Below are 25,841 nucleotides of genomic sequence, written 5' to 3' on the forward strand. Positions count from 1 at the left end.
GTAGTCCTGGCACTACCTATGTAGACCAAACTGTCCTAGAACGCAGAGATTCTCCTGCCACTGCCTCTCGTGTGCATGTGTCCTCACATCTGGTTTATACCCCAAATTCTTAACACCACACTCTAACAAGAATCACAATTCTTCTTGGTGGAATGTCTTTTGGGATCTGTGCTTTTTTTTTTTTTTTTCCAGCCCCTGTGCAAGGCAAAATGGCTGGTATACAGAGGTGTGGGGGGGGGGGGTGTCAGGTATTAATCAATCCTTATTCAGGAGGCTGAGGCAGGAGGATTGCATCAAAGTCACAGCTAGCCTAGATAGATTGCACCGTATATTTACAGGACCGTGTATCAAAAAAAGAATAAAAGAAAAAATGAGTGAATAAGATAATAAAATAAATAAGGAGTAGAAGATGAGAGGTGTAATATCGGTTCCTTCTTGCTCCACCAGAGCTAAGGGAACGCTCTCGTGCCAGGGTTCTGCAGAGTGAACTCCATCTCGGCAGAGGGCATCCCAGACCCCTCTCAGCTCCGGAAGCTGGGCTGCCTGCCATGGGAAGACTACACTTCCCAGCGATCCCAGGGAAAAGCAAAAACCCTTTGGCTTTGACAGCCACCGCCACAAGCCTTTCCGCCTCCCCAGCCTTCCTGGGTGCTGGGAGCCCGGAGCTGGATTTTGGTGGCCTGAGTAGCCGACGCAGCCCAGGAGCCGGGAGTCCCTGTCGGTCCCCACGCTGCAGAAACCGCCTGGGAGATCCCGAAAGCTGCGGGCTCCGATCGCCATGCCCGCCCCTCCCAGCCCTCTGAGGGGCCCAAACCCCAAGCTGAGGCTAGCGGCCGCCTTCCAGATGTAGCTGGGTCCGGGGTCGCCACCATTCTCTCCTCTCGTGCGCTGTGGATTTCTCCTGCCCACTCTCCGCCGCCTGGACGGGGAACTGAGTGAGGGGCCTGCAGACCATCTGCAGTTCTGATGCCTCCAAGGCCGCTCTCCTGAGAGAAGCCAACACCACCCTGACTTAGGGGCAAGCAACAGGGACAGTCGCCGACCGGAGAGCCACAGGCCCGGGCTCACCATGGCCCCGGCCCTGCGTTGGCTCCTGCTCTGGGTGGGCTCGGGAATGCTGCCTGCCCAGGGCACCCATCTAGGCATCCGGCTACCCCTTCGCAGCGGCCTGGCAGGGCCACCCCTGGGCCTAAGGCTACCCCGTGAGACCGACGAGGAGCCCGAGGAGTCTGGCCGGAAAGGCAGCTTTGTGGAGATGGTGGACAACCTGAGGGGCAAGTCTGGCCAGGGCTACTATGTGGAGATGACCGTGGGCAGTCCCCCACAGACGGTAAGTTGGTCAGGCCTTGCAGCCCTCCTTCCTGCATGGTAGAGGGGTGACAGAGGAGGGATGAAGCAGGCTGCCCTGCTAAGATGGCTTACTCAGTGGGTGCAGCAAGGATGGGCCCCCTCCCAATCTATTCCTCCAGCCTTTCCCTTTCCAGCCTTCCTTCACTGGTGTCCCAGTCCCACGGCTGACTGTCCTCTCACTCCCACTGCCCCATCCTTACCCCCCCACCCCACCCCAGGAAAAGCACTTCAGTGGTGACGCCTGACCCTGAGGAAGGGCCAGGTACCAGGACACTGTAACAGGTGTCAGCAACCTCTGGCTCTGGCCAAGCTGGAGCCTCTCATATTCCATCAGCCAGCTCTCCCTCTTTGTAGTGTTCTGGGGGACTCTGAGGTCCCCACCTCCTTCATCTTCTTGAGAACCCAAGAATCTTGGCACCAGTTGCATAAAGCGGCTCCTTACTCCCATTCTGGGCTGCCAGAAGCCAGCGAAGTGAGAGCCTTACAGACATCCATGCAGCCGCCAAGTCCCAACTGACTCTGGCCTCCTTCAGCCCCTTCCTCCTCTTCTACCCGCAGCCCCCACTCTTTACACTCCCGCCCCTCCCCCACCCATGCCTCAGAACATGGCCAGAAGGGAGATAGCTGAACTGAGAGGCCGAGGAATGATAAAGCCTAGGAGAGGAACCAGAACCCTCTTGCAAGAAAAGGGTCCTGAGGTGGAGGGACATGCGGCCATGGGGAACGCACTTTTCACTGTCTTCTCATATTTCCCAACAATTGCCAAGGTAGGTAAGGTGGCTGGTGGAGGATGTGTCCTCTGCCTGTGCTGCCTGGGAGTGTGGGCTTGAGTCAGCTACCTTCCGTGTGGGGTTCCTGGCTGACCTCCGAGTGCATCTGCCGCCTCTGTGGGCGAGTAGTGGTACTGGTGGCAGTGTGATTCTGCATATCCTTTGGCGTGTCACCTTGAGTCCTGTAGATCTCTGTGAGCTACCCTCAGTGGCTCCAGTCTACGCCCACAAAGCTTGTCCAAGGTGGGTGTGGAAAGGTGGGAGTGTGCTGGGGTCAGGGAAGGGACAGTCATACTTCCTTTAGCTCAGCTAGTTGGTATAGAAGAATCACAAAACCCCCACTTTCTTGTTACCTGACAGGAGCCAGCCTTGCTAGGTCCATGCCACTCAGGCTTGCTTTGGGGGCTCTGCAGTCCTGCTTCCCCCCCCCCCCCCCCCCGCTCACCCCTCCTCTTTGCCGTGCACCAGAACTTCCCAGACGTAGTAAGGAATCTATGTATGGAAGCGAAGTCAGAGCTAGAACTCAGTCTGTGCCAGCAGAAGGCACGGTGGACATGGGGAGACCTGGGACTCCAGTGATGCGCTGTGCAACTCCGCACAGGTCTGTGATACAGTCAGCAAGGACTTGAGGGTCAGAGATGCCAGGAATCCCGGCTCTGCCGACGACGACCACCCCTAGCTTCCCTTTTCCCAGCTGTGCGGCCTTAGGCAACTTATATAACCTCTCATTGGCTATTGTCTTATCTTTAAAACTGAGACATGAGATTGCCCTTGCAAGATAATTGTGAGGAATAAATTAAACTATATAGGGGGAGATGTCTAGGAGAAATCACTGTGTTAATTGACCTCCAATAAATATTACCTCCTTCTCCTTAACTGGCCCAACCACCTTTGCCTCTTCTGTACTATACAATGAGACATAAAATCTGGACCAATGTGCTGAATACATGTGGAAGTGGGGGACCAGTTACCATACTTCCCTGATCCCTTGAGATGCAGTGTAGGTGCTCCAGGCCAGCCCGTGGCAGAGAAGAGTTGTTCAGGACTAGTCAGTGCCTCCTCCCTCCCAGCTGGAAGCTAGAGCAGGGGTGCGGAGACTGCACAACCAGCCCTGGGAATCCTGAGTTGGGGCACTCTGGTTGCATGTGGCTCTGACCCAGACTCTAGCCCAGCCTCTGCTCAGCAGCCTGTGAGAAGGATGGTCAGTCTGCTTACCTATGATGGGGCTATCAGGAGCAGGCCATGAGCATGAGGATGGCAGGGTTCTGTGAAGGAGGACATGTGGTACTTTCTATGCTTGGGAGTCTAATCTACAAAGAGATGGAAGACTCACCTCTGCACTAAAGGCTTTAAGAGGGAAGTGAAATAGATGTTCTCCTTCAAGGTCATTCATAGGCTTGATAAAAGTGATGGGCTATAGATGCTTGTCTTTAGAACCCGTTAAACATGTAAATTCTCAAGACCTTGCCCTGGAGCCAAAGAGGCAAAGTTTCTGGTGTCTTAAGCTTGAGAGGCACTGATACATGGAAGTACAAAGAATGACGCTGAAGGGAGAGTTGACTCCGGAGACTTCATGGAGTAGGTGTGCACTGAGTGGGGTCCTGGAAGATGGAAAAGAATGAGGGTTCTTCCCAGTCAGGACCTGGTAGGTCTCCCAACACCCGTAATTGCTTCTTGCCTGCTTCCCACTCTAGCCCGCAGACTACGAGAAAGAAGAGATGAATGAGAGAACGAGTTGTGTGTTTGGGCTTATACATGTTTGTTCAGGAAGACAAGAGAAATCCAGGCCGGTTGAAATTACAGGTCCACGCTGAGACCAGATCAAGTTGGGTAAATAAAACGAAGCCAACATGTCAAAAAGCCTTAAATGTCAAGCTATATGGCTTGGACTTCAGCTCTGTGGGGGGAATTGAAATCGTTTTTACTGGAGAAGCATAAAATGCAAACAGATGTCTGAATTTTAGGAAGAAGAAGGCAGGAGCTCACTTAACAGTTCAGGAACAAGGTGCTCTGGAGGAAATGGCGTGAGGCTACGAATGGTCGGAGGGAGCGAGGAAGGAGGCCAGGATGCAAGGAATGTCCCAAAGTAGATGAGCAGGCTTGTGACATCATGTGAAGGGTGGAGAAGGAGGCAGCAGCAGAAGTGATTCTGATTCTGACATGGTGGAAGTTGAAAGAAACAGGCTATTGGTGGAATAGGATACAGGGCAGGAGGGCGTGGCTTCGTATGTACAGTTGGTTGTTTTGTTGTTGTTTTTATTCTGTCTGCATGCTTTAGTTTGTTGTGGTTTATCTGCTGCATTGTCCCACCCCCATCTTGCTGTGTAGCCCTGGCTAGACAGAATTCATGGTCCTTCTGCACAGCCCTCAGCACGGATGAGAAGTGTATGCCAGCACACCCAGCTTCTTATTTTGTTCTGTTGATTTGCTCATTTTTTGAGACAAGGTCTCACTGTGAGGCCCCAGCTGACCTGAATTTACCATGTAGACAATGCTGTCCTCGAACTAAAAAAGATCCACCTGCCTCTGTCTCCCTAGTGCTGGAATTAAGGGCATGTGCCACCAAGCCTGACACATTTTCTTCTTTATTTGCTCTTTGTCTCTGCAGCTACACACACACACACACACACACACACACACACACACACACACACACACAATACTATTCACAGCTTTCAGAAGAAGAAATAGGCTCTGAAAGTTAAGCCCTTGGTCAGGTGGTGTGTCAGTAAACTGAGACCCTGCCTTATTCTTTGTTCCCTCTACAATGCTATTGCCTTGGGGCTGGAGAGATGGCTCAGAGGTTAAGAGCACTGACTGCTTTTCCAGAGGTCATGAGTTCAATTCCCAGCAACCACATGGTGGCTCACAACCATCCACAATGAGATCTGGTGCCGTCTTCTGGCATGCAGTACATGCAGACATAATACTGTATACATAATAAATAAATAAGTACTTTTTTAAAAACCAATGCTATTGTCTTGAATAGTCTGCTGAGAGCATCCCTCCGCTGTCATGTCTCCCTTACAACTGTGTAGTGTGTTGTGACTATTGTTCCCTCCATCAAGCTCTTGGGACTAGGGATGTAGCTGAGTGGCAGCACACCACCAGCCCAGCACGCGCATGGCCCTAGGTTTACTCCCAGCACCACAAAACTTACAGTTCACATCCCTCTTCTTTTACATTTAGTTAGTTAGTTAGTGTCTATATGCATGTGCACATACCACAGCCTGCATCTGGAGGTGAGACGACAACTTGTAGGAGCAAGTTCTTCCCTTCCACCACATGGGTTCCAAGGACCAAACTCAGATAGCTTATCAGGCATGGCTGCCGGTGCCTTCACCCGCTGAGCCATCTCACCGGCCCCAACGCTCATGTTCTAATATGTACGATAATTCCAGCTCAGTCATCTGCTGAGTGAATGACTATACGAGCTACAGGACATTTAAATAGAACTGTTAACTGGACTTGCTGACTCAGGTCTAAAATCTCAGTTCCTCTAAAGGCTGAGGCAGCAGGATCACAAGTTCAATCTTACCTGGACAATAAAGTGGGTGCAAGGAAGTTTGGATTATATGGCAGTAGGATTGCACCTGCTAGCATGTGGTCCACCCCACTATCAGCTGATGTAGCCTAGGCTAGCTTCAAGCTCATTATGTAGCTAAGGATAATGTTGAATTTCTGACTCTCTTGCTCCCACCTCTCTAGCAGGATTATAGGTGTGCACCAACATACTTGGTTTAAAGGTTGCTGGAATCAAACCCAGGGATTCATGCATGCTAGGTAAGCATCCTACCAAATGAGTTGCATCCCCAGCCCAAAACTGGTTTTGGTTGGTTGGTTGGTTGACTTTTCAAGACAGGGTTTCTCTGTGTAACCTTGGCTGCCCTAAACTCACATTATAAACCAGGCTGGCCTGGAACTCACAGTGATCTGCCTGCCTCTGTTTCCCGAGTGCTGGGATTAAAGGCATGCGCCACCATGCCCGGTTTATTATTAAGAAAAGGTTTTAACCTTATGTAGGGGTGGGGCACATTAGCAAGCCCAGGACTTGGGAGATAGAAGTGGATCGGGAGTGAAAAGATAGCTCCTCAGCTACATAGAAGGAAAAGGAGCCATGTGGTGGCACATTCCTTTAACCCTAGCACTTGAGAGCAGAGGCAGACAGATTTCTGAGTTCAAGACCAGCCTGGTGTACAGATCAAGTTCCAGGACAGCCAGGGCTACACAGGGAAACCCTGTCTTGAAAAGAAAAAAAAAAAAAAAAAGTGAGAGATGTAGGCTTTTTAAAAAGGAAAATGGGGGTTATGGAAATGTCAGCCAGTAATGTGCTTGAGGGCCTGAGTTCAATCCTAGGACCCACATTAAAATAAGATGTCCATGTGATCAGTGTTTGCGATCCCAGCACTGGAGAGGCAGAGACAAACAGATCCCACTGGCCAGCCAGCTCAGGCTACTCAGCAAGCTCCAGATCAATCAGAGAGCCATTTAAAATTAAATTAAGGGAAAAAAAAAAGGTGTATGGTGGACCCCTGACCCCAAATGTATGTGTATGCACTTCTGGCTCCTTGGTGCTGAGATCACAGACATGAACCACACCTACTTAATCTCTCCAGTTTCCCATCCTACTTCATTTTCACCTAAAATGAAAAGATGTGCCTCATTGCAATAGGATAAGCATCACTGGCCTAACACTGAAGACTAATTTGTTAGGAAGGAAAGTTGGTGATAGTCAGTTCAGTATGATAAGTGTTTATTGAGCAACTATTGTGTGCACAAGAGAACTGAATGCCTTTGTGTACAAAAGAGAAACAGTTCCAGCCTTTGGAGATCTTATAATTTGGTGTGAAACACGGATATATAGACATCAGTAGCATCTAAGAACAGTGAGTCTAGCAAGTGCCCACAGCAAAGCAGCTACTTCTGATAGGGTATGGGCTCCCTGCTCTGCTCTGTGGGAAGAGGTGCATGAGCTGTGGTGAGAAGCTGCAAGCTGTAAGGATGCGGTGGGGCTGCATGGAATTGGGTGGGGCGCTGTTCTGGAAGCAGCTGGCAGACCTCATAGGCCTGTGAGAGAGAGATGGTGGTGTCTAATTTTGGTTGCAGGAAAACAACTTTAGTGTGGAGGAGGGCTTGGATAGGGTAGTGTGTGAGACGAGCATCTGTTAGGAGACAAGGGCCTGACAAGGGAGCTGACAGTGAGTGGAGAAAGGAGGGAAGGTCTCAGGATGCTGGCAGTCACAGTTCAGTTCGCGCAACCCTGCTCTGTCACTGTGAGTTAAGGGGTGAGAGAAAGGGCAAGGGAAGGTGTTGTTGGTTCCTTCTCCTTAACCTCTCAGCTTGTTTGTGTAGGTGAACCACAAAGGGGCAAATGTTTAGCCAGGTGGTGGTGGCACACGCCTTTAATCCCAGCACTCAGGAGGCAGAGGCAGGTGGCTTGAGGAGTTTGAGGCCAGTCTGGTCTACAAAGGTTTTCCAGAACAGCCAGGGCTACAGAGAGAGACCCTGTCTCAAAAAGAGGAAAGGGGCAAGATTTTAAAACCTAATATGGGAGCCGGGCGTGGTGGCGCACGCCTTTAATCCCAGCACTCGGGAGGCAGAGGCAGGCGGATCCCTGTGAGTTCAAGGCCAGCCTGGTCTACAAAGTGAGTCCAGGATGGCCAAGGCTACACACAGAAACCCTGTCTCGGAAAAAAAAAAAAAAAAAAAAAAAAAACCTAATATGGTTAACCAAGTACTATATATATTCCTTTCCTTTTTTGGCCAGGGGAGCTGGTGAGACAGAGCTAGCCTAGAAATTGTAGCCGCAGGCTATCCTAGAGTTCACTATACTTCCCAGGCTGACCTGGAATGTGCAGTCATCTTCTTACCTCAGCTTCCAGGGGTTGATTACAGGTGGGGCCACTGTACCTGGCTTCCATAGTTTAATGTTGAGGCCTAGGTGTTAGCACGATCATTTTGTTGATAAGAAAAATGAGGCTGAAAGACATTAAGGAAGTTTTGTGCAGTGATCTGCTAGAATGAACCCAGTGGGAGTTCAAGTCTATGTCTTTAGTTCCAAGTACTAGCACTGGGCTAATTTCCGTTTTCTTTTTTCTTGCCTTGAATATGTAAATTGACTTGCAAATGCTGCTGGTGAACCATCCTCACGGTGAACCTAGCAACAGCTGACCACAGACATCTGGACACTGGTGGGAGGACTCAACCGGCACACTTGGGATCACCCCAGAGTCAGCAGATGAACTTGTTCTTTGAGAGAAAAGAGGGTGATGACTGGAGGAAGAATATGAGGTATAGACAGGGAAGGAAGAGATAGAGCCTTCCTGGCCATCAGAATTAGAGGCCTTCCTGGGCTACAGGTGGCCCCAGCCCTTCCTATTGTTTCACACATTCCTCTGCCTGCCAAGCTAAAGGAAGATAGGTTCATTTGGGAGAGGCAGAAGCTGAAAAAAAGAGGTCCCCTGACTGAGCAGTTCTAAGCAATTCTAGTAAAAAAGCAAAGGCAAAAATTCTAGTTGAAAATCCAGGAAGAGAGATCCCAAGGAAGCCCCATGAGAGTCTCTCTCTGCTGTAAGCCATCTCTCTGGGGTGACTGTGCAAAAACCAGGCTGCTTTCCTGGTCCCAGAGAGAGGAAGGCACTCACTGATGTTGGTCCACCATGTCCTGTTGGGTCTTAGGAGAGTGCCATGGGTGATCTGAGGAAGGACGCTGAATCATGGGTCGCAAGGGCATGCTGACCCTGGAGTAGAGGTTCCTAGGCTGTTCCTGCAAGCCTCCAGGACTTCTGTGGCTGCCTTCCCTGCTGCCCACTGTAACCCCACTGTGGCCAAGATGGTTGTCTTCTGCTGGAGCCTCCTCTCAGGGTCAGTGCCCCCCACCGCTAATTCCTTTTCCGGGCCTGTGGAGATCTGTCAGGGAACAGGGAAGGTGAGCCCTAGCTGTCCCTGGTGGGTGAGCATGAGTCAAGGGCCAGCAGGGGAATGGAGCTTATGTCAGAGGAAGGACTCACTGTCTGATAGAGAATCAGGAAGCAGAGGAAGGGTTTTCCAGGTGGGTTCTACAGAGAATGTAGGTACAAAGAGGCCTCAGGAACCAGCTACGGGATGGGGATGCAGTTCTGATAGATTGCGAGGTTAGTATGCATGAGGCCTTGATTCCATCCAGGGTTTTATCCACTGTGTAAAGATTGTCCTTGTATTATTCAAACGCTGAGTTCTGTACCCAGAGAGTTGAGTACAGGCTGGACTTGGGTATTGTCATTTTTATGAATCATCTCCTACCTCAGTATTTTGTAAACATTATTCTTCATCACCTTCTGATTGGTTGAATAAAGAGCTGACTGGCCTATGGCAAAGGCAGGGGAGAATAGGCAGGACTTCCAGCAGGGTAGGAACTCTGGGAAGAAAGAGGGGAGGGAAGATTCACCTACAAGAAAAGACATCGAGTAAGTTGGACATATGAGAATGACGAGGTAACAAAGCCACGTGGCAGAGCAGCGATTAACATTAATGGGTTAAGATAGGTTATAGGAGCTGGCTGGGAACAAGTGTAAGCTAAGGCCTAAAGCTATTATAAATAAATGTAAGTCTCTGGGTCATTATTCAGAGCTGGGGCAGGCATACAGCTTTAATCCCCAGCACCAGGAGTAAAGTTTAAAAGCCATCATGTCAACTAGACATGTTTTTTTTTGGACTCTGTTACCCCACCCCAATAGGATGTACTGATAGATATCAAAAGAATTGGCATGGAGGCTGGAGGAAATGGAATAACATGGCCAAAGACAGAAGGGTGTCCTGGATAAGTTTGGTTTGGGATGACCCAACCCCTTTAGGATCCCTTAAAAAGCTGGGCTGAGCTGGGGTGAGCAATGCTTGGACCCAGGTACCAGTTACCGCCTGGAGAGCAAAGGGAGCAGAGGACGTAGCTAGAGAAAGAAGTCTATGTGCCCGGGGTCAGCTGCTTTGTTCAAAGTAGGAGGGAGCTGTTGGCCAGATGCCATTTGCAGCTGCTGACTCCAGGCTCCTCGTGCCCTTTTCCCCGCCCCTTCCCTCAGGTTTGGACATGCATCTATGGAAGAGATCTGATGAATCTCATTTAGCAAGGGCTGAGACCAAGCAGGCCTAGAGTAACCGTGGCTGCTCTAAGAACCACAGAGCCCCAAGGAGATTCAGGCTATATGCATGGAGCACAGTGGGCTGCAGTTGTCATGACTACTTAGTGATCTGAGAATAGTACCTGTCATCCAAAGGGTCACAGGGAGCCAACTGCAGGAAATGAGAACCACTGTCAGTGTAAGAAGTCAACCAGGTATGGCGGCGCATACCTGCAACTCTAGCACTTGTGGGCAGAGGCAGGAGTCCTGCCATGAGTCTGAGGCCATTCTGGCCTGTATAGACGCTCCAGGCTTGTCTTGTTTACAGAGGAAGACCTGTCTCAAAAAAAATAAAGTGGCGTGAACACCTGCTGGCACTCTGGAATAGGTAACAGTGGATGCTCTACTCAGTGGGAGAGGCAGGCAGTAAATCAATGACTAAGGTGTGGGGAGTGGTGGCCAGAGAAGTCAGGTGGTGCTGAGGACCTGCAAGAAGAGGAGCTTTATCTTGCCAGACCCTTGAGAGACAGAATATTTGACCAGGACATGAAAGCTGAACATGCATCAGGCACACAGCAGGAGAACATGCCAGCTAAAAAAAGAAGCTATGTATCAGTGCCCAGGCAAGGTCAGCATGCTCCTCAGCAACATCACACAACCCACATCGAGGAAGGGGAGGGAGGCAAGAGAAGCTCCTTGGGAGTGGCTGGTGGTTAGTCAGTAGTTCCCGATGTTAAGGGTCGCAGGACTTCATTCCGATAGGTTGCCTAACACTTGGGGGGAGGGGGGCACCAACCGCCAAACTACCATGACTTAAACGGCAAGTCATTCCTCAGGCTTCTGTGGGTTGGCGTGAGGTCCTCCTGTTTGAACTTATTCATGTGGCCATATACAGCTGGCAAGTCAGCTTGTGGCTCCACAATGTCCTTGAGGCAAGACTTGGGCTGCCACACAGACTCTCCGGCCAAGGTACTAAGACTGCAATCCCTGTGGGCAAGGGTCTTCCTAACCCATCCTTGCCTTTGCTGATGTCCCACTGGCCAAGCCCAGAGTCACTGTGGAGGGAATGACACAAAGGCTTGTGAAATCACCACACACTTCCGCCCCAGATAGGAGGGACCAGGTCAAGAAGATGAAAGGCCACACTTAAGGGTTGGTTAGAGCCGGTAGAGGCTGGTACTGGCTTTGTGGCTTGTCTGTAAGATGGCCACATTGCTCATGCTCCCTGGGTCTGCTTCTTTCTCTTCAGAATGGAAGCTTTATACAAAGGCTTGTTTTTGCTTAACTCTCAGCTCTGAGGTGCACACAGAAGAAAACAGATGTCCTTCTTTGGAAGGAAGACTTGGACGTAGAACCTCTGCCCTGGAGGCTTGCAAAGGCTGCAGAGCCTGGGATAGGCTGCTAGGAAGTTTGTGGGGGATGGGAGGTTTTGTTTTGTTCTTTTACCATATTGGGGACAGAACTTGGGCCCTTGTGCATGCTAGGCAAGCGGGTGAACCTGAACTAACCACTAGCCTACATGGAAGATTCTTAATAATCTAGTATTGTTCAAAAGTGAAAAGTACACTATCAGGGGCTCGAGAGATGGCTCAGAGGTTAAGAGCACTGACTGCTCTTCCAGAAGTCCTTGAGTTCAATTCCCAGCAACCACATGGTGGTTCACAACCATTTATAATGAGATCTGGTGCCCTCTTCTGGCATGCCGGTGTGCATGCAGGCAGAACACTGTATACATAATAATAAATAAATCTTTTAAAACAAAAAACAAAAAAAGAAAAGTACACTCTCTCTCCAGGCCAGGGGACAGAGGCTCTGGAAGGTTCCCCTTTATCCAGAAGATTCTGAGCTATGCCTGTCTGTGGGATTGAGGGAACCCAGAACCCACCTCAAATTTGCTAGGCTCACATTTACTGCATCAGGTAAAATCTATTGCTGAGCACAGCAGAGCAAACCTAGGAACCTGGGCAGGTGTGCTCTCCCTGTGGGGCTTGTTAGCTCTTCCCTAGAAGCTGCCTTCTCTCAGAGGCCCTCCTGGGAGCTCATTTGTTTGTTAAGTGATTGGCACTGACCTAGTCCTGACCCCAGGTTAAATCTCCTGGGCATGGGACTCCTCAGTCTCCCTAGGCCAGGGGACAAGGAGAGAGAAAGCTACAATACAGGTGGCCTGAACTAAGCCTCTCATGTCAAGACAAGGAGATGTGTAAAGAAAGGAAAGCAGACCGTAAAACCAAACAAGCTGTGGAGCCTCTGAGGAAATTTATTCCCCCACTGTCCAAGAAATATTTTCCCCCTAAGAAATACCACCAGGCATGGTGGCACATGCCTTTAATCCCACTACTCAAGAGGCAGAGGCAGAAGAGATCTCTGTGAGCTCAAGGCTAGACTGGTCTGCAAAGAAGTTCCAAGACAGCCAGGGCTATTACACAGAGAACCCCTGTCTAAAAAAGAAAGAAAGATAGAAAGAAAGAAAGAAAGAAAGAAAGACAGACAGACAGACCTATTGCCAGTTTCTAGGATACCCAACTAAGGCTACACTGAGGATTTAAAGTTCTTAGACACAGGAAGGTGATAAGGGATCATATAGTTAACCTTACAGTTAAGGGAATGGACCCTGGTCTTCCTCCCAAAGGAAGTCTATGCTAAGGCATGAGGAGGAGGAAGGAGGACACAACCAAGAAGAGGATGGTTCAGGCAGAGCTGCGGCCAGTGCCGCTTCCTCTGTGGGAAAGACCCTTAGCAGGTAGGAGCAAGTGAGGTGTGGTGGGGCTTGGAAGTGTGCCTGAGGCCCAGTGTGCAGGCAGGGCAGGCTGGAAATGCCCCAAAGGAAGTGTGTAAGCCAAACGTTTTAATAGTGAGAGGTACCTACTGTCTTGGGAGGGCGACTTGGTCACATCTGGCCTTAGGAAAGTTACTCAGGCCACAGAAGACGGAAAGGTGAGGTCAAAGGCAGACCTGTCAAGACAGTTGAAATTAGGGGCTGGAAAGATGATGGTCCAGTGGTTTAAGAGCACATACTGCTGTTGCATAGATGGTTCAGTTCCAGGCATCCACATGATGGCTCACAGCAATTTATAACTCCAGTTCCAGGGATCTGACACCTTATTCTGACCTCTTCATCCTCCTGCACAAACATGGTACACATACATGCATACATATAACATTATATATGATATTAACATATCACGTGGAATGAATATATATTATTATGTATATGACAACTGAGGTAGAGAAGCCTTGTTATATCCCAGGGTGAGATGATGGTAGCTGGGCTGGGGGGGGCGGCGGGCGGCGGCAAGGAGATGGGAAGGAACAGAAACAAACTTTATAAAGGATGATGACTCCACAGGACTATGGGAGCACTAGAGACAGATATGAAGAAGGTGTTTGAAGACTCTCTGAGGTCACTGCCTTACAGAACAGACCGGATGGTGCCACCGCTTGCTAATACAGGAACCCTGAAGAGGGCCAGGTGGAGGTTGGCTCTGGTCATCCCTGCTTTGAGGTGCTAATGGGAAAGTGTACTGGGAAAGAAGCCAAGGCCAAGCTGGGGGTGTGAGCCTATGAGGGGGACAAGAGAGGACCCGAGAGGTGACATGGTAACATGTGAAAAATCTCTCGTGTTTGTCCCTGTGAAATCATTGGTAACTGTAGTAAGGGCTGCCTGATAGTGGCGGGATGGAGGCAAACCCAGTTTTAGAATGGGTTGAGAAAGAGTGGGAGGTGAAGAAAGGAAGACAGCTTGGCTGAGAGCTGAGGTTGTGAAGAGAGGGGAGCTGGAGGCGGGGTGTGAGATTTGGGAGGGGTTGTGTTGTTTTTAATGAAGAGACTCGGCATTTGTAAAGGCCAGTGGGAAGAATTCAGATTCCATGGAGTTGGGGTGGAGGAGCTGGATGGAGCACATGTAGCATGATGGCTGAATTAGCCTGAAGAGAAGGGGATCCAGTCTGGCAAAGGAGCAAGGAGGGAAGTGTGTCCCCAGCCCAGATGAAAGCTGGGGCCTGGAGGCTGAGCACAGGACTGGCTGGGGCAGCCCCAGGGCCAGGAAGGCTAGGGCTGAGGAAGCCTGGGGTAGGACCTGGGCCCAGGAGATAGGAGGCTTCTGCAGCTCCCCCTCCCTCCACAGCTGCCTGGCTTGGCAATGAGAGTACTACTGGGTAGCTTAGCTCCTGCCTCAGGCCTGCACCAAGCTGAAAGGAAGAGGCAGCCAAGAGCTGCCCAGGGGCCCGAGTTAGAAATGTTGAAAGACAGCCCCAGGAATCACTTCTCAGCAGCAGACCGTGCATAGGGGAACAAGCAGACACTGCCGCAGAGGGAGCCGTGGTGTTTGGCTGTTTTATGGTGCAGAGGGACAAGCAAGAGCAGTAGCAGTCTGAAGCTCTGGAATGGGAGGGGGGGGACTTGAGGGGGGTTGGATGGAGAAGGTTGTTCCTTCTTGGACTTAGGTCTGATTGTCTGAGAGAGACCTTCCTCCTCAGAAAGAGTAAGGCTGGGACTGGGAAATTCGTACCTTGTGGTAGAGAAGGAAGCAGCCTGGAGAGGGCAGACAGGAAAAAGCCTTGTCCCTGGATAAAGGTTCCTTTCTATTGTAAAGCAGTTGCCAATGTGCTTGAGCTGGCCTTTACATACATTGAGTAGTCCCTCCCATGCACAGGCTACAGGGACTATGTCAGGAGCAGACCCATTTCTGGTGCTGGGAGCTAAGCCCTGAAGGTACAGAGCGTGGTCCTGAGAAGGGGGCGGGAGGATGAAGCCTTTTAACCATTAACCCAGTTGGTTGAAATCTGAAATCTGTGGAGCCTTCCAGCTCTATTGATTTTTTTTCTGAACGCACAGCTGCTGTTAACCAGTGGCTGCCCAGAGACTAGGGAGAGGCACAGGAGTAAAGATGGGGAGAAGGGGGCAAGGGAGGTAAATGGGAACCCAGCCAGGAGCGGGAGATGGGGAGGAGGCCTGAGGCAGGGTCCGAGGGTTGGTCACCAGTGTAGAGGAGTCTTTGGGGTGGTCAGGAAAGCTGAGCAGGCACTGGGAACAGTCAGGCACTGCCTAGATGGGAAAGGACCTGGCAGACAGGACAAAACAAGCTCAGATGAGCATGATGACCTGCTTACTGTGACTAGGTCAGAGCTCTGCTGACCTCACTGAGAAAGGAAGAGAAAGCTCTGAGGCCAGGCGAGAAGCTGAGGTGCAGGTCTTTGGAGGCCAGAGAGACTGACAGATTGCTGGAAAAAAGCTCTGCTCCTCAGATATAGCAGAAACACAATGGTCTGATGTGGCTGAGGGAGGGGTCAGGCCGTCAAAGCCGTACCGTACTCTATGCCAATCACAGCAGTGACAGTTTTATCTGTGAGGTGGCTAAATAGGAAGATGAGGACCCCTCAGACTAAAATTTGCCTCTGGAGATGATAAGTTTGAAGGGTGTTTTGTGGTAAAGAAACAGGGCTCTACATCTTGGATCTAAACCCCTCAAAGGACCACATCTTTTCTTCATCTTGGTGCCAGTGAGAGGAAGTTAGGTAACTGGGGGTACACTCTAGGAGACATGAGAACTCCAGCTGTCTGCTTCCTCTTCCTTTGTGTCTTGACTGCTATGAGATGAATAGGTCTCCTCTGCTTTGTTGGCACATGGCAAAGATATGTGGCCTGGTGCCCACAGACTGAAACATCGAAACCCCAAGCTGAGCAGTAGAGGTTGGGAGACAGGGGCTAGCACATGCTTGTAAACTCAGCACTCTGGAGGTGGAGGTAGAGGAAAGATCAAAATCCTTCTTAGCTACATAGAAGCTCAAGAGCCATCCTGGGTGATGGGAGGCTCTGCCTTAAAAAAAAAAAAAAAAAAAAAAAGGAAGGAAGGAGGAGGAGGAGGAAAAGAAAAAGAAGGAGGAGGAGGAGGAGGAACCAGGAACCCCAAATAATTTTACAGCTCTCAAGTTGCTTTTGGGTGTTATTTCACCATGATGGAAAGCTAAGACAAGGCACAGAAGGAAAGGTGGAGTAAGGGGTGGTCTGCAAATGCATGGACTTCACACTCTCCATAGGATGCATACACTGGCAGATTTGTGGGCAGGAGTTTTAGCTACATGGTATTAAGTCCAGGTGAACGGGTCAGTAGGCTTGAACTAGAAGTGATCTCCAAGTTTGAAAAACACTATAAAAACAACAAAAACCCTAAACAATCTGTACCAGGGTGGGTGACCAAATAGAAGAGACTGTCAGAAATGCTTTTACTTTATTATTTAGTTAAGCAACATCTAAAATCAGTGATGAGCACAAGTAACCAAAAGCAAATTAAGATACAGTTTGTCTGGATTTTTCATGAATTTTAATGTTCTCTTTGGTTTTTACAATTTAAAGAGAATGGTACACGCCTCTTTCGAAAGAACAAGAATATTATTCATTTCTCTAAGAAGACTCAGTTACCAGAAGAGCAGGGGACAGGATAGAAGAGATGCTAGGAGAAAGCTGCAGATCAAGGAATACAGACACCCCTGTCCGTACGCTCTTAGCCTCAGGACTCCTGCATCTCCATTCTTTCTGGTCATGGCACACATACGCTTAAGTAACTCAAAGCAGAAGCCACATTATGGGGTATGGGGTCCCAAACACACCTGGGTACCAATGTGCCTCTCCCCCCCCCCCCCCCCCCATCTTTCCTTGACAGTGCCAGCTCCTAAAATAGCTCCTCTCAGAAATAGAGAGGATGACCTAGGCTTCCTCCTGGCCAAGTTAGGGAAAGGGAAGGGGCAGGTGCTGAAGATGGAATGGAACAGCTACAGCAGAGCCCACTTGATGGCAGAAAAGAGTGTAGCTCATGACAGGAAACACATGGCATAGAGAGACACAGGTACAGTCTTTGAGGCCCAGGAGGACCCCCAAAGTCAGTCTGTGGCCTTGGTTCCAGGGCTGTAGGCCTGGCTAGTCTTATTTCATGGAAAGTTCCAGTAGGACCACAGGTCAGTGAGTCCAGAGTCATCTGCCTGCAATGTCTTCTCTCTCCTTTCTTTTGACAGCTCAACATCCTGGTGGACACAGGCAGTAGTAACTTTGCAGTGGGAGCTGCCCCACACCCTTTCCTTCATCGATACTACCAGAGGCAGCTGTAAGTCCTGGGGACTGGTGGGAGTCGAGGACTTTCCAAGGAGTGAGAGGGTGCAAGAACAAGAGCCCTTCTTCCTGCCAGAGAGGGAGGAAGCAAAAGGAGGCACCTGGAGCCAGGAAAAAAAGACGCAGCATGGCTGAGGGATGGTCATGAAGTGCTCCCATACTGACATGGGGCAGCTTCCCATGGGAGTGAAAGAGGGAGGGAGCAGTCCCAAAGCTCCCAGAACAGAACAGGAACCATCTCATTCTCTGTCTATATGGCCAGGCAATAGGGCCAAGCTTCACCCATCGTCTACAGTTTAGAAGGCTGAACAAGTTACAGTGGGGGGCGTCTTTCCCCGTGTTCTCATCTAGAGGCTTAAGCATGATGAAGGAGCCAGGCATGATGGTGGACACCAGTAACCCCAGCATTTGAAGGACTGCTGAGCCCAATGTAGGCTATACAGGAACTCTCAAAAAGCAAAAAAAAAAAAAAGGGGGGGGGGGGAGAACCTGTAGAGATGGCTCAGTGACTAAGAGAACTTACTGTGTAACCAAGAGGACAGAGTTAGAATCTCTAGTACCAACTGAAAAGCCTGGCATGGCTGCCATGCCTGTAACCCCAGCATTGGCAGGCTGAGACAGACAGATCTGCGAGCTTTCTGACCAGCCTAGCTCAAACAGCCAACTTCAGGCTCAGTGAGAAACTGTGTCTCCAAAAATAAAATGGAGGGGGCCGGGCGTGGTGGCGCATGCCTTTAATCCCAGCACTCAAGAGGCAGAAGCAGGCAGTTCACTGTGAGTTCAAGGCCAGCCTGGGCTACAAAGTGAGTCCAGGACAGCCAAGGCTACACAGAGAGACCATGTCTTGAGAAACAACAACAACAAAAAAACCAAACAAAAAAAGTAAGATAAAATGGAGAGCAAGATTATCTTCTGGCCTCAGCATGCACATCTGTGCACACATGTGCACAAACACAATATATAATAACAACAAAATTACTCTTCAGTTTTTAAAAAATTTTTTTTTTACTCTTCAGTTTTAAAAAGCAAAAATATATGAAAGAGTCTCTCATGACGCCCCCACTGAACTGTCTCTTGGTACCACCCTAAGTGCCACCAGCTGGGCTCAGTTTAGTGGTGGGAAGTGGGCTAGAATGTGTTTTCAGGTAAGAGAGACAGTGAGGAGTGATGTGGAAGGCTAGTCATACAGGCACAATGAGGATATGGTGAGGAGACAGCTAGTGCTTGAGGCATGTCTGTGTCAAGACAGGAATAGAGGCTTATACCCTAACCTGGGACGTACAGGCAAGTACAAACTGTCATTGTTTCCTTTTTCACTAAGAGCGCAGTTGGGGAAGGAGCATGGGTAGGATCAGTGCAAGGACATTCGTTCCAGGTTCTCATCAGTATCACCACTGATTAAAGCACAGGTGAGGCCATCCCATAGCAAAGAATAGGATTCCTCCTATGCTGGATTCCAATGCCTGTTCTGCCGAGATGTTTGTTCAAATCTTCTCTATGTTGTTACATGGCTTCCACAGTCATCTTGCCTGCTTCTTTCTCCACCACTCAGATGGTACCACTGGGTCCCAAGGCAGCAAGAGTCAATGGCTCCTTTTCTCTGGGAGCATGCTGGAACTGGAGTGGGGGAGGAGATGTCCAATAGATGTCTTTGCCACAGCCGCAGGCACAATGCACAAAGCCCATCTTGTTCTTCATAGGCTTGAGCTCCAGGTCCAACAGTATGAAGACAGGAGAGCAAGCCCCAGCTAGGCTCCCCTCATCTATCTGCAGGGCTGCCTTACATTCTGTTCTGGGTGATATGCCTAGGGCTGTTCTGCTAAGCAGATTCTAGAATGCCATAAAGGGGGCATTTGGTAACATTTGATGACACATACCCATTATAGCTTTGCAGACACAGATCTCTGCCTCCTTTTTGTAGGTCCAGCACATACCGAGACCTCCGAAAGGGTGTGTATGTGCCCTACACCCAGGGCAAGTGGGAGGGGGAGCTGGGCACCGACCTGGTGAGCATCCCTCATGGCCCCAACGTCACTGTGCGTGCCAACATCGCTGCCATCACTGAATCGGACAAGTTCTTCATCAATGGTTCCAACTGGGAGGGCATCCTAGGGCTGGCCTATGCTGAGATTGCCAGGGTGAGAGAACCAAGGCCCATTACCTGCATGTTGCTCGCTGCATGCCACATGAGGAAGGAGTCAGGAGAGAGAAGGGGGAAGGATGGACTAAAAGGGTAAACATGGGACTGGAGGGATGGCTAATGAACATAGTGCTTCAGGAGAATCTTAGTTTTATCCCCACAGCCTACATTTTCAAAAATGCTTACAATCCCAGCTGTGGGAAGGCAGGGTCAACCCTGGGCCTTACTGGCCATTAATCCTAGCCTACTAGACAAGTTCCCATACAGTGAGGGACTTGCCTTAGAAACCAAGGTCGGATAATCTGGAGAGACAGCTCAGTGCTTAAGAGCACTTGCTGCTCTTCCAAGGGTCCCAGGTTTGAGTCCTAGCACCCACAAAGCAGCTCACAACTACCTGTAACTCCACTTCCAGGAGATCCAATGCCCCCTTTTGGTTTCTCAAGCAACAAGCACATGCATGTACAAGCATATAGGCAGGCAAAACACCCATACCCATAAAAACAAAACAAAAAAAAATTTTTTTTCAAGACAAGGTTTCTCTGTGTAGTCCTTGGCTGTCCTGGAACTCGCTCTGTAGACCAGGCTGACCTTGAACTCACAGAGATCAGCCCACCTCTGCCTCCCAAGCACTAGGATTAAAAGTGTGTGCCCTGACTATCCAGTGTAAAAATAAGTTAAGTTTTATAAGAAAACAAGTTAGGGCTTGTGAGATGGCTTGGTAGGTAAAAGTCCTTGCCAACAAGCCTGAGAACCACGTGGTGGAAGGAGACAACTGATTCCTTCTCGTTGTCCTTTCTCCTTCACCCCCATGTTGTGCTGCACATACCAGTACACATGTAACACATTGGTTCTGAAGACTAATATCCAAGATGTTACTTTGATTTCCATATATATGTGCGTGTGTGAGCGTGTGCGCGTGTCGTACACACACCAGCACCTACCTGCACACAGGAAGAGGAGCAGCTATGATACGCAGAGGAGGAGGCTGTCCCCAAACCTAAAACAGGTTTATCATGTGAGGACGGATGTTAGTTCCTATATGGCCTCATAGCACTTGCCTGTTTACACTGCAATGTCTCCTACCCTTGCTCAGCCAGATCTCAGTACTTCCTGGTCTTTCCTGAGGAATATCCCTCAAATTTTTACTTTGCCCCTGAGTACAGACAGGAAGCTGACCTCTGTCTGGTAGGGCCCCTATCTGAGGATTTACTCCTGTGTCTTTCTGCCATAGCCTGACGACTCCCTGGAGCCTTTTTTCGACTCGCTGGTGAAGCAGACCCACATTCCCAACGTCTTTTCCCTGCAGCTCTGTGGTGCTGGCTTCCCCCTCAACCAGACTGAGGCTTTGGCCTCGGTGGGAGGGAGCATGGTGAGTAGGTCCTCAGGGGGCCATGTGCCCTCTCCCTCAGGGCCAGGATCAAGAAACTCAGACCCAGAATCAAGAAACATCTTTACATTCCTAATCCCTACCTCCCTCCTTTCCCTTTCCCATCCATTCATTGCTTCCCTGCTTTTCTTGAAAGGAGTTGAGTCACTCATGGAAAGGATCAGGAACAACTAGGTACATTTCAAAGGAAATGAAAATTAGACCTGTTAAGATTACTGTCTGACAGTCTGAAAACAGGTATGTAAGGAGTTTGTTAAGAGCATGTTATGGGATGGTGTCTGAGCTTTGGCTGGCCCAGAGCTCACTCTAGACGAGGCTGGCCTCAGAGCTGCAGCCTTCCCCGCCTTCCATTTTCCAAATGTTGGGAATACAGGTGTATGCCACCAGACTCAGTTCAAGCCCATTTATTAATTACGATGCCATGAGTGATTCTCCAACAGGCAAAGAAAACTTATGAAAGCAGCATATAATAAATTCATTCCACATTTATTGTGCTACCTTAGGTTTTAATAACTTTCTGTCAATGGGATTTTGATACAAATATTCCTAATGTGTCTCTTCTGAACACATTTAAGAAACTAAAAATTACCATGCACAGGGAATGATGGGATTAGAAAGGAAGAAAAGGTGGTATGGAGATAATCTTGGCACCTCAGGAAATGGCTGATCTTATTACTTGGTTTTGGGTAGTAGCCTACTCTCCTTCTGTGCTAGGACATAGGTGTCTGCCTCTTTTTCTCTTAGATCATTGGCGGTATCGACCACTCACTATACATGGGCAGTCTCTGGTATACGCCCATCCGAAGGGAATGGTATTATGAAGTGATCATTGTACGTGTGGAAATCAATGGCCAAGATCTGAAAATGGACTGCAAGGAGGTAATACAATGGAAGGAGTTCAAGTGAGAGTAAGGGGGTTAGCCCCACAGTGTGAGAGTCAGGAGGCTGGAGAGGATGGGGGCACAGGACCTGTGGTGCGGGTAGGACTGGGCCAAGTCACATAGCAGTCCCTAAGGTAAAGAACAGGGCCTGGGAAAGCAGCCTCAGAGCCTAGACCACTCTAGCTCACAACAGAGTAGGTAAAACACTGAAGGAGGCCTTTCTGGATTCTAGTCACTGCCTTTCATGGCCTCAAGCAGCAAGGCAGAACAAAGCTTACTTGCGCCCTGCTGTTACTAAGTGCTGCCAGGCTCCTTAATACTGTGTGTCAGTTTCCTCATCTATGAAGGAGAGGTAAAAATAAACTTTCTCAGAGACTGTAAAGGTCAAAGCCAATATACCAAGTGTTAGTCCCTATGTTTTGGCACACCCCAAATGCCAACATTTGGGGTCTGTTTCCCTAGATTATTTTTCTTTCTACATTTACTGGGGTGGGGATGAGGCATGTGTCACAGCTTGTATATGGAGGTTAGAGGATTTTCAGTAACTAGTAGGTCTCATTGGGATTGAACTCAGGTCATCATACTTGGTAGCAGGCACCCTTACCTGCTGAGATATCTCAATGGGCTGGCCCTTTTTTGGCTTTTTGAAATGGGGTCTCATGAGCTAAAGTTGTTATGTAGCTAAAGTTGACCTTGAACTCCTGGTCCTCCTGCCTCTGAACTCTCAAGTGCTCTTTAGGCATACACCACCATCAGCAGTAGGGCTCAAACTCAGGGCTTCGTGCATGCTGAGCCAACCTTCTCTACATTATTCTATATGTTAAATGAGAATACCTACACAAAAGTACTGGAAGAAAGTTACAAGTACCACACAAGGCTTGTTTAGATTTGGAGAACACCTACCCGGTTGCACATGGTAAGGAAGTCAGGACGTCCTGAGGGCCTGGGATCTGCCAGGGACTACACCGTGCTTTCAGCATGTCGATTTACTTAACCCTTACAGTAACCTTTGAGGTGGGTACTGTTATTATCCTCACCTTAGAGACAAGGGAACAGGTTCACAGAGATAAGGCAACTTGTCCAAGGAGGTACACATACAAAATGTCAAGCCTGAGATGTCAACCTTAGCAGGATGTAGGCCTAGCTACCAGGTTTACCCTCTCCCAACTCTGCATCAGAAAAGCTCTTCTTACCCTGTGCTCTCCTTCCCAGTACAACTATGACAAGAGCATCGTGGACAGTGGCACCACCAACCTTCGATTGCCCAAGAAAGTGTTTGAAGCTGCAGTCAAGTCCATCAAGGCAGCCTCCTCGGTCAGTGGACTAAGGACGAAATGGTATCAGGAGTCAGTGACAGTCACACTCCTCAGCAAGCACCAAAGATGTCTATGTGTAGATCCTTCCGCTCAGAGCACGCAGAAGCTGTTGTTGCCCTGTTGACTTAGCTGATACTTTCTTTTTTTTCTTTCCTTTCTTTTGAGACAGGGTCATGGACGTAGCCCTTGACAACTTCATGCCTGAGCCTTGCAAATTCTGGGATTATTGGCAGTGTGAGCTGTCATGCCCAGCCACCCTAGCATGAATTTATGGGCCCAGCATCCCACTTTCTTCTCCCAATCCTTAGACTTCAGTTTACCTTTGCCACTTTGAAAAATTCCCTTGAAAAGCAAACAGTGATACTGTCACTAGGATTATGAACACAGGAGGAGACAGCGGATTCCTCACATTCCTCTCTTGTCCACAGACGGAGAAGTTCCCAGATGGCTTTTGGCTAGGGGAACAGCTGGTATGCTGGCAAGCAGGCACTACCCCTTGGAACATTTTCCCAGTCATCTCACTTTACCTCATGGGTGAGGTCACCAATCAGTCCTTCCGCATCACCATCCTTCCTCAGGTATGTCCCCAAGCTGAGGCAATGGGGGGCCAAGAAGACAAAGTATGTAAAGAGACATGGCTTGCTACAACTCCAAAGACAAAATCCATGTCTAGTGATAAAAGGGTCTTGGAGAACTCAACATCTTAGGGCTTGAGGAAGAGCAAAGTGCAGATGGCTAGAAAGTAGAGAAAGGTGGGAAGTCGGAGTAAGACATGCTCTTACCCTGTGACTGTTTACCCCTAGCAATACCTACGGCCAGTGGAAGATGTGGCCACGTCCCAAGACGATTGTTACAAGTTCGCCATCTCACAGTCATCCACAGGCACTGTTATGGGAGCTGTCATCATGGAAGGCTTTTACGTTGTCTTTGATCGGGCGCGAAAGCGAATTGGCTTTGCTGTCAGTGCTTGTCATGGTGAGGAGGGTGCAGAATCAGTCTGTTCGTGTTATTGCTGTCAACAGCTAAGATACCTAGGTCCCTTTCTGTTTGGGAAGTAGTAGTAGCTAATCAACCCTGTGAAAGCTAGGCCTGAGGCTTACTCTAGTGAAGCCTGCCTGGTGGGGAAATACTACTGGAAACTGATAGCAGTCAGAGCTTCACAGGCTTGGAAACCTAGCTGCAAGAGAGATTTTCATGGTGACAGGTAAGTCTGCTACATGTGTAAGGGGCTAGATTTTGGTCAACTCAGAACTGTTGACTTTTTGGTAACCTACTAGATGGGAAAATAGGAAAGCATTGCTGCTGTTCCCAAGGTCCTGGAAGAGAAACAGTCCTCCCTCTACACTGGCTTTACTGCCCATTACTCACTCTTTCCAGGAAGAGGTCTGCACAACCTCACTTGGGTAGATTCCAAGGGGTCCCTGTCAGGAAGCTTTCATTGTATAACCCAAACTGCTCTATGACAGTGAGAGCTACCAATTCATCTCCACCCTTTCTCCAGTGCACGATGAATTCAGGACGGCAGCAGTAGAAGGCCCTTTTGTTACACCAGACATGGAAGACTGTGGCTACAACATTCCACAGACAGATGAGTCGACACTCATGACCATAGCCTATGTCATGGCTGCCATCTGCGCTCTCTTCATGTTGCCACTCTGCCTCATGGTATGTCAGTGGCGCTGCCTACGCTGCCTGCGCCATCAGCATGATGACTTTGCTGATGACATCTCCCTGCTGAAATAAAGAGGCCCATGGACAGATGACAGAGATTCCCCTGGACCACATCTGGGTGGTTCTCTTTGGTCACATGAGTTGGAGACATGGATGGTACCTGTGGCCAGAGCACCTCAAGACCCTCACCAGCCTGCCAAATGCTTCTGCCTTGACAGAAAAGAGAAAGCTGGCAGGGTGGGGTATAGGGCTTGTACCTGTAGCAAACAGGAGAGGAAGAAAGCAGCATTCTGGTGGCAGGAAAACCCCTAGGCACCTCAAACTCGAGTTGGAAATTCTGCAGCTTGAAGCTTCAGCCCTGACCTCTCTGCCCAGCATCCTTTAGATTTTTGAGCCCCAAGTATATTTTCCGGCCTTCCAGAAATACTGGTGTCATACCCAGGCTACCCGGCGTGTGTCCCTGTGGTACCCTGGCAGAGAAAGGGCCAATTTCATTTCCCTGCTAGCTGAAGTCATCAGAAGAAAATGCAGTCTGCCAGTTGCTTTAGTGATAGGGACTGTAGAATCAAGCCTACACTGGTACAAAGACTGCTTCTTGAGATAAATACAAACCAATGTGATGTAATGTTTGTACTCCTGGGGGCCATCAAGATGAGGACAGAAACAGAGGAAGGAGTTGGTAGCAAAGCTAGGAAAGGCAGCTTTATAATCACTTTCCAGTCCCAAGTTTAAACTCATGTCCAAGACAGAAGCCCATCTGGACTAAGAGAGGTGTCATTCCCCACTGTGTCTGTGGTTGTAGTCTGAACCGAAATGAGATGGGGAAAGGACTTATTAGCCAAAGAGCTTGTTTAATGTTCTCTTAAAGGAACAGTGCTCATGAGAAAGTCCACTGGACAGATGAATTCCTACCTTGTCAATTCCACTGGCCTCTACCTGCTTCTTCTACATACTATGTGGCACCATAATATCCCAACCCTGAGATCCTAGGTGCCCTATGGGACAACAGACTATTACAGGGCTGGGAATTGTTTTCATAGCATAGGTTCACTCCAACCAAGGTGCTAAAAGGAACAGACAGGAGAGTTCTCCTATCTGCTCCACAAAGGCAGAACCCTGAAGATTCAATCAG

At 49.3% G+C, this 25,841-nt stretch overlaps 1 protein-coding gene across 2 annotated transcripts; it reads left to right on the top strand.

Annotated features, from left to right (window-relative positions):
- Positions 1-580: 580 nt before the first annotated feature.
- On the top strand, positions 581-25,267 carry Bace1 (beta-secretase 1). Of its 2 annotated transcripts, XM_051156340.1 has the most exons (9): positions 581-1,330; positions 17,221-17,309; positions 19,236-19,452; positions 20,686-20,823; positions 21,586-21,720; positions 22,935-23,036; positions 23,467-23,616; positions 23,842-24,013; positions 24,540-25,267. In XM_051156340.1, the coding sequence occupies exons 1-9, from the start codon at positions 1,070-1,072 to the stop codon at positions 24,779-24,781; spliced, it is 1,506 nt and encodes a 501-aa protein (XP_051012297.1). In that variant the 5' UTR covers positions 581-1,069; the 3' UTR covers positions 24,782-25,267. The 2 variants fall into 2 exon arrangements, with proteins under 2 accessions (XP_051012297.1, XP_051012298.1); XM_051156341.1 differs by lacking the exons at positions 581-1,330; positions 19,236-19,452 and having other exon boundaries at positions 17,223-17,309.
- The last annotated feature ends 574 nt before the right edge of the window (positions 25,268-25,841 follow it).

Source organism: Acomys russatus, chromosome 14 (genome assembly GCF_903995435.1).
Source record: "Acomys russatus chromosome 14, mAcoRus1.1, whole genome shotgun sequence".
Classification (NCBI taxonomy): domain Eukaryota; kingdom Metazoa; phylum Chordata; class Mammalia; order Rodentia; family Muridae; genus Acomys; species Acomys russatus.

Coding starts and splice junctions, on each gene's coding strand:
- Bace1 (XM_051156340.1), top strand. CDS start 1,070: ATGGCCCCGGCCCTGCGTTGGCTCCTGCTCTGGGTGGGCTCGGGAATG. Junction 17,310..19,235: donor CGATACTACCAGAGGCAGCT/GTAAGTCCTGGG, acceptor TCCTTTTTGTAG/GTCCAGCACATACCGAGACC. Junction 21,721..22,934: donor TGAAAATGGACTGCAAGGAG/GTAATACAATGG, acceptor TCTCCTTCCCAG/TACAACTATGACAAGAGCAT.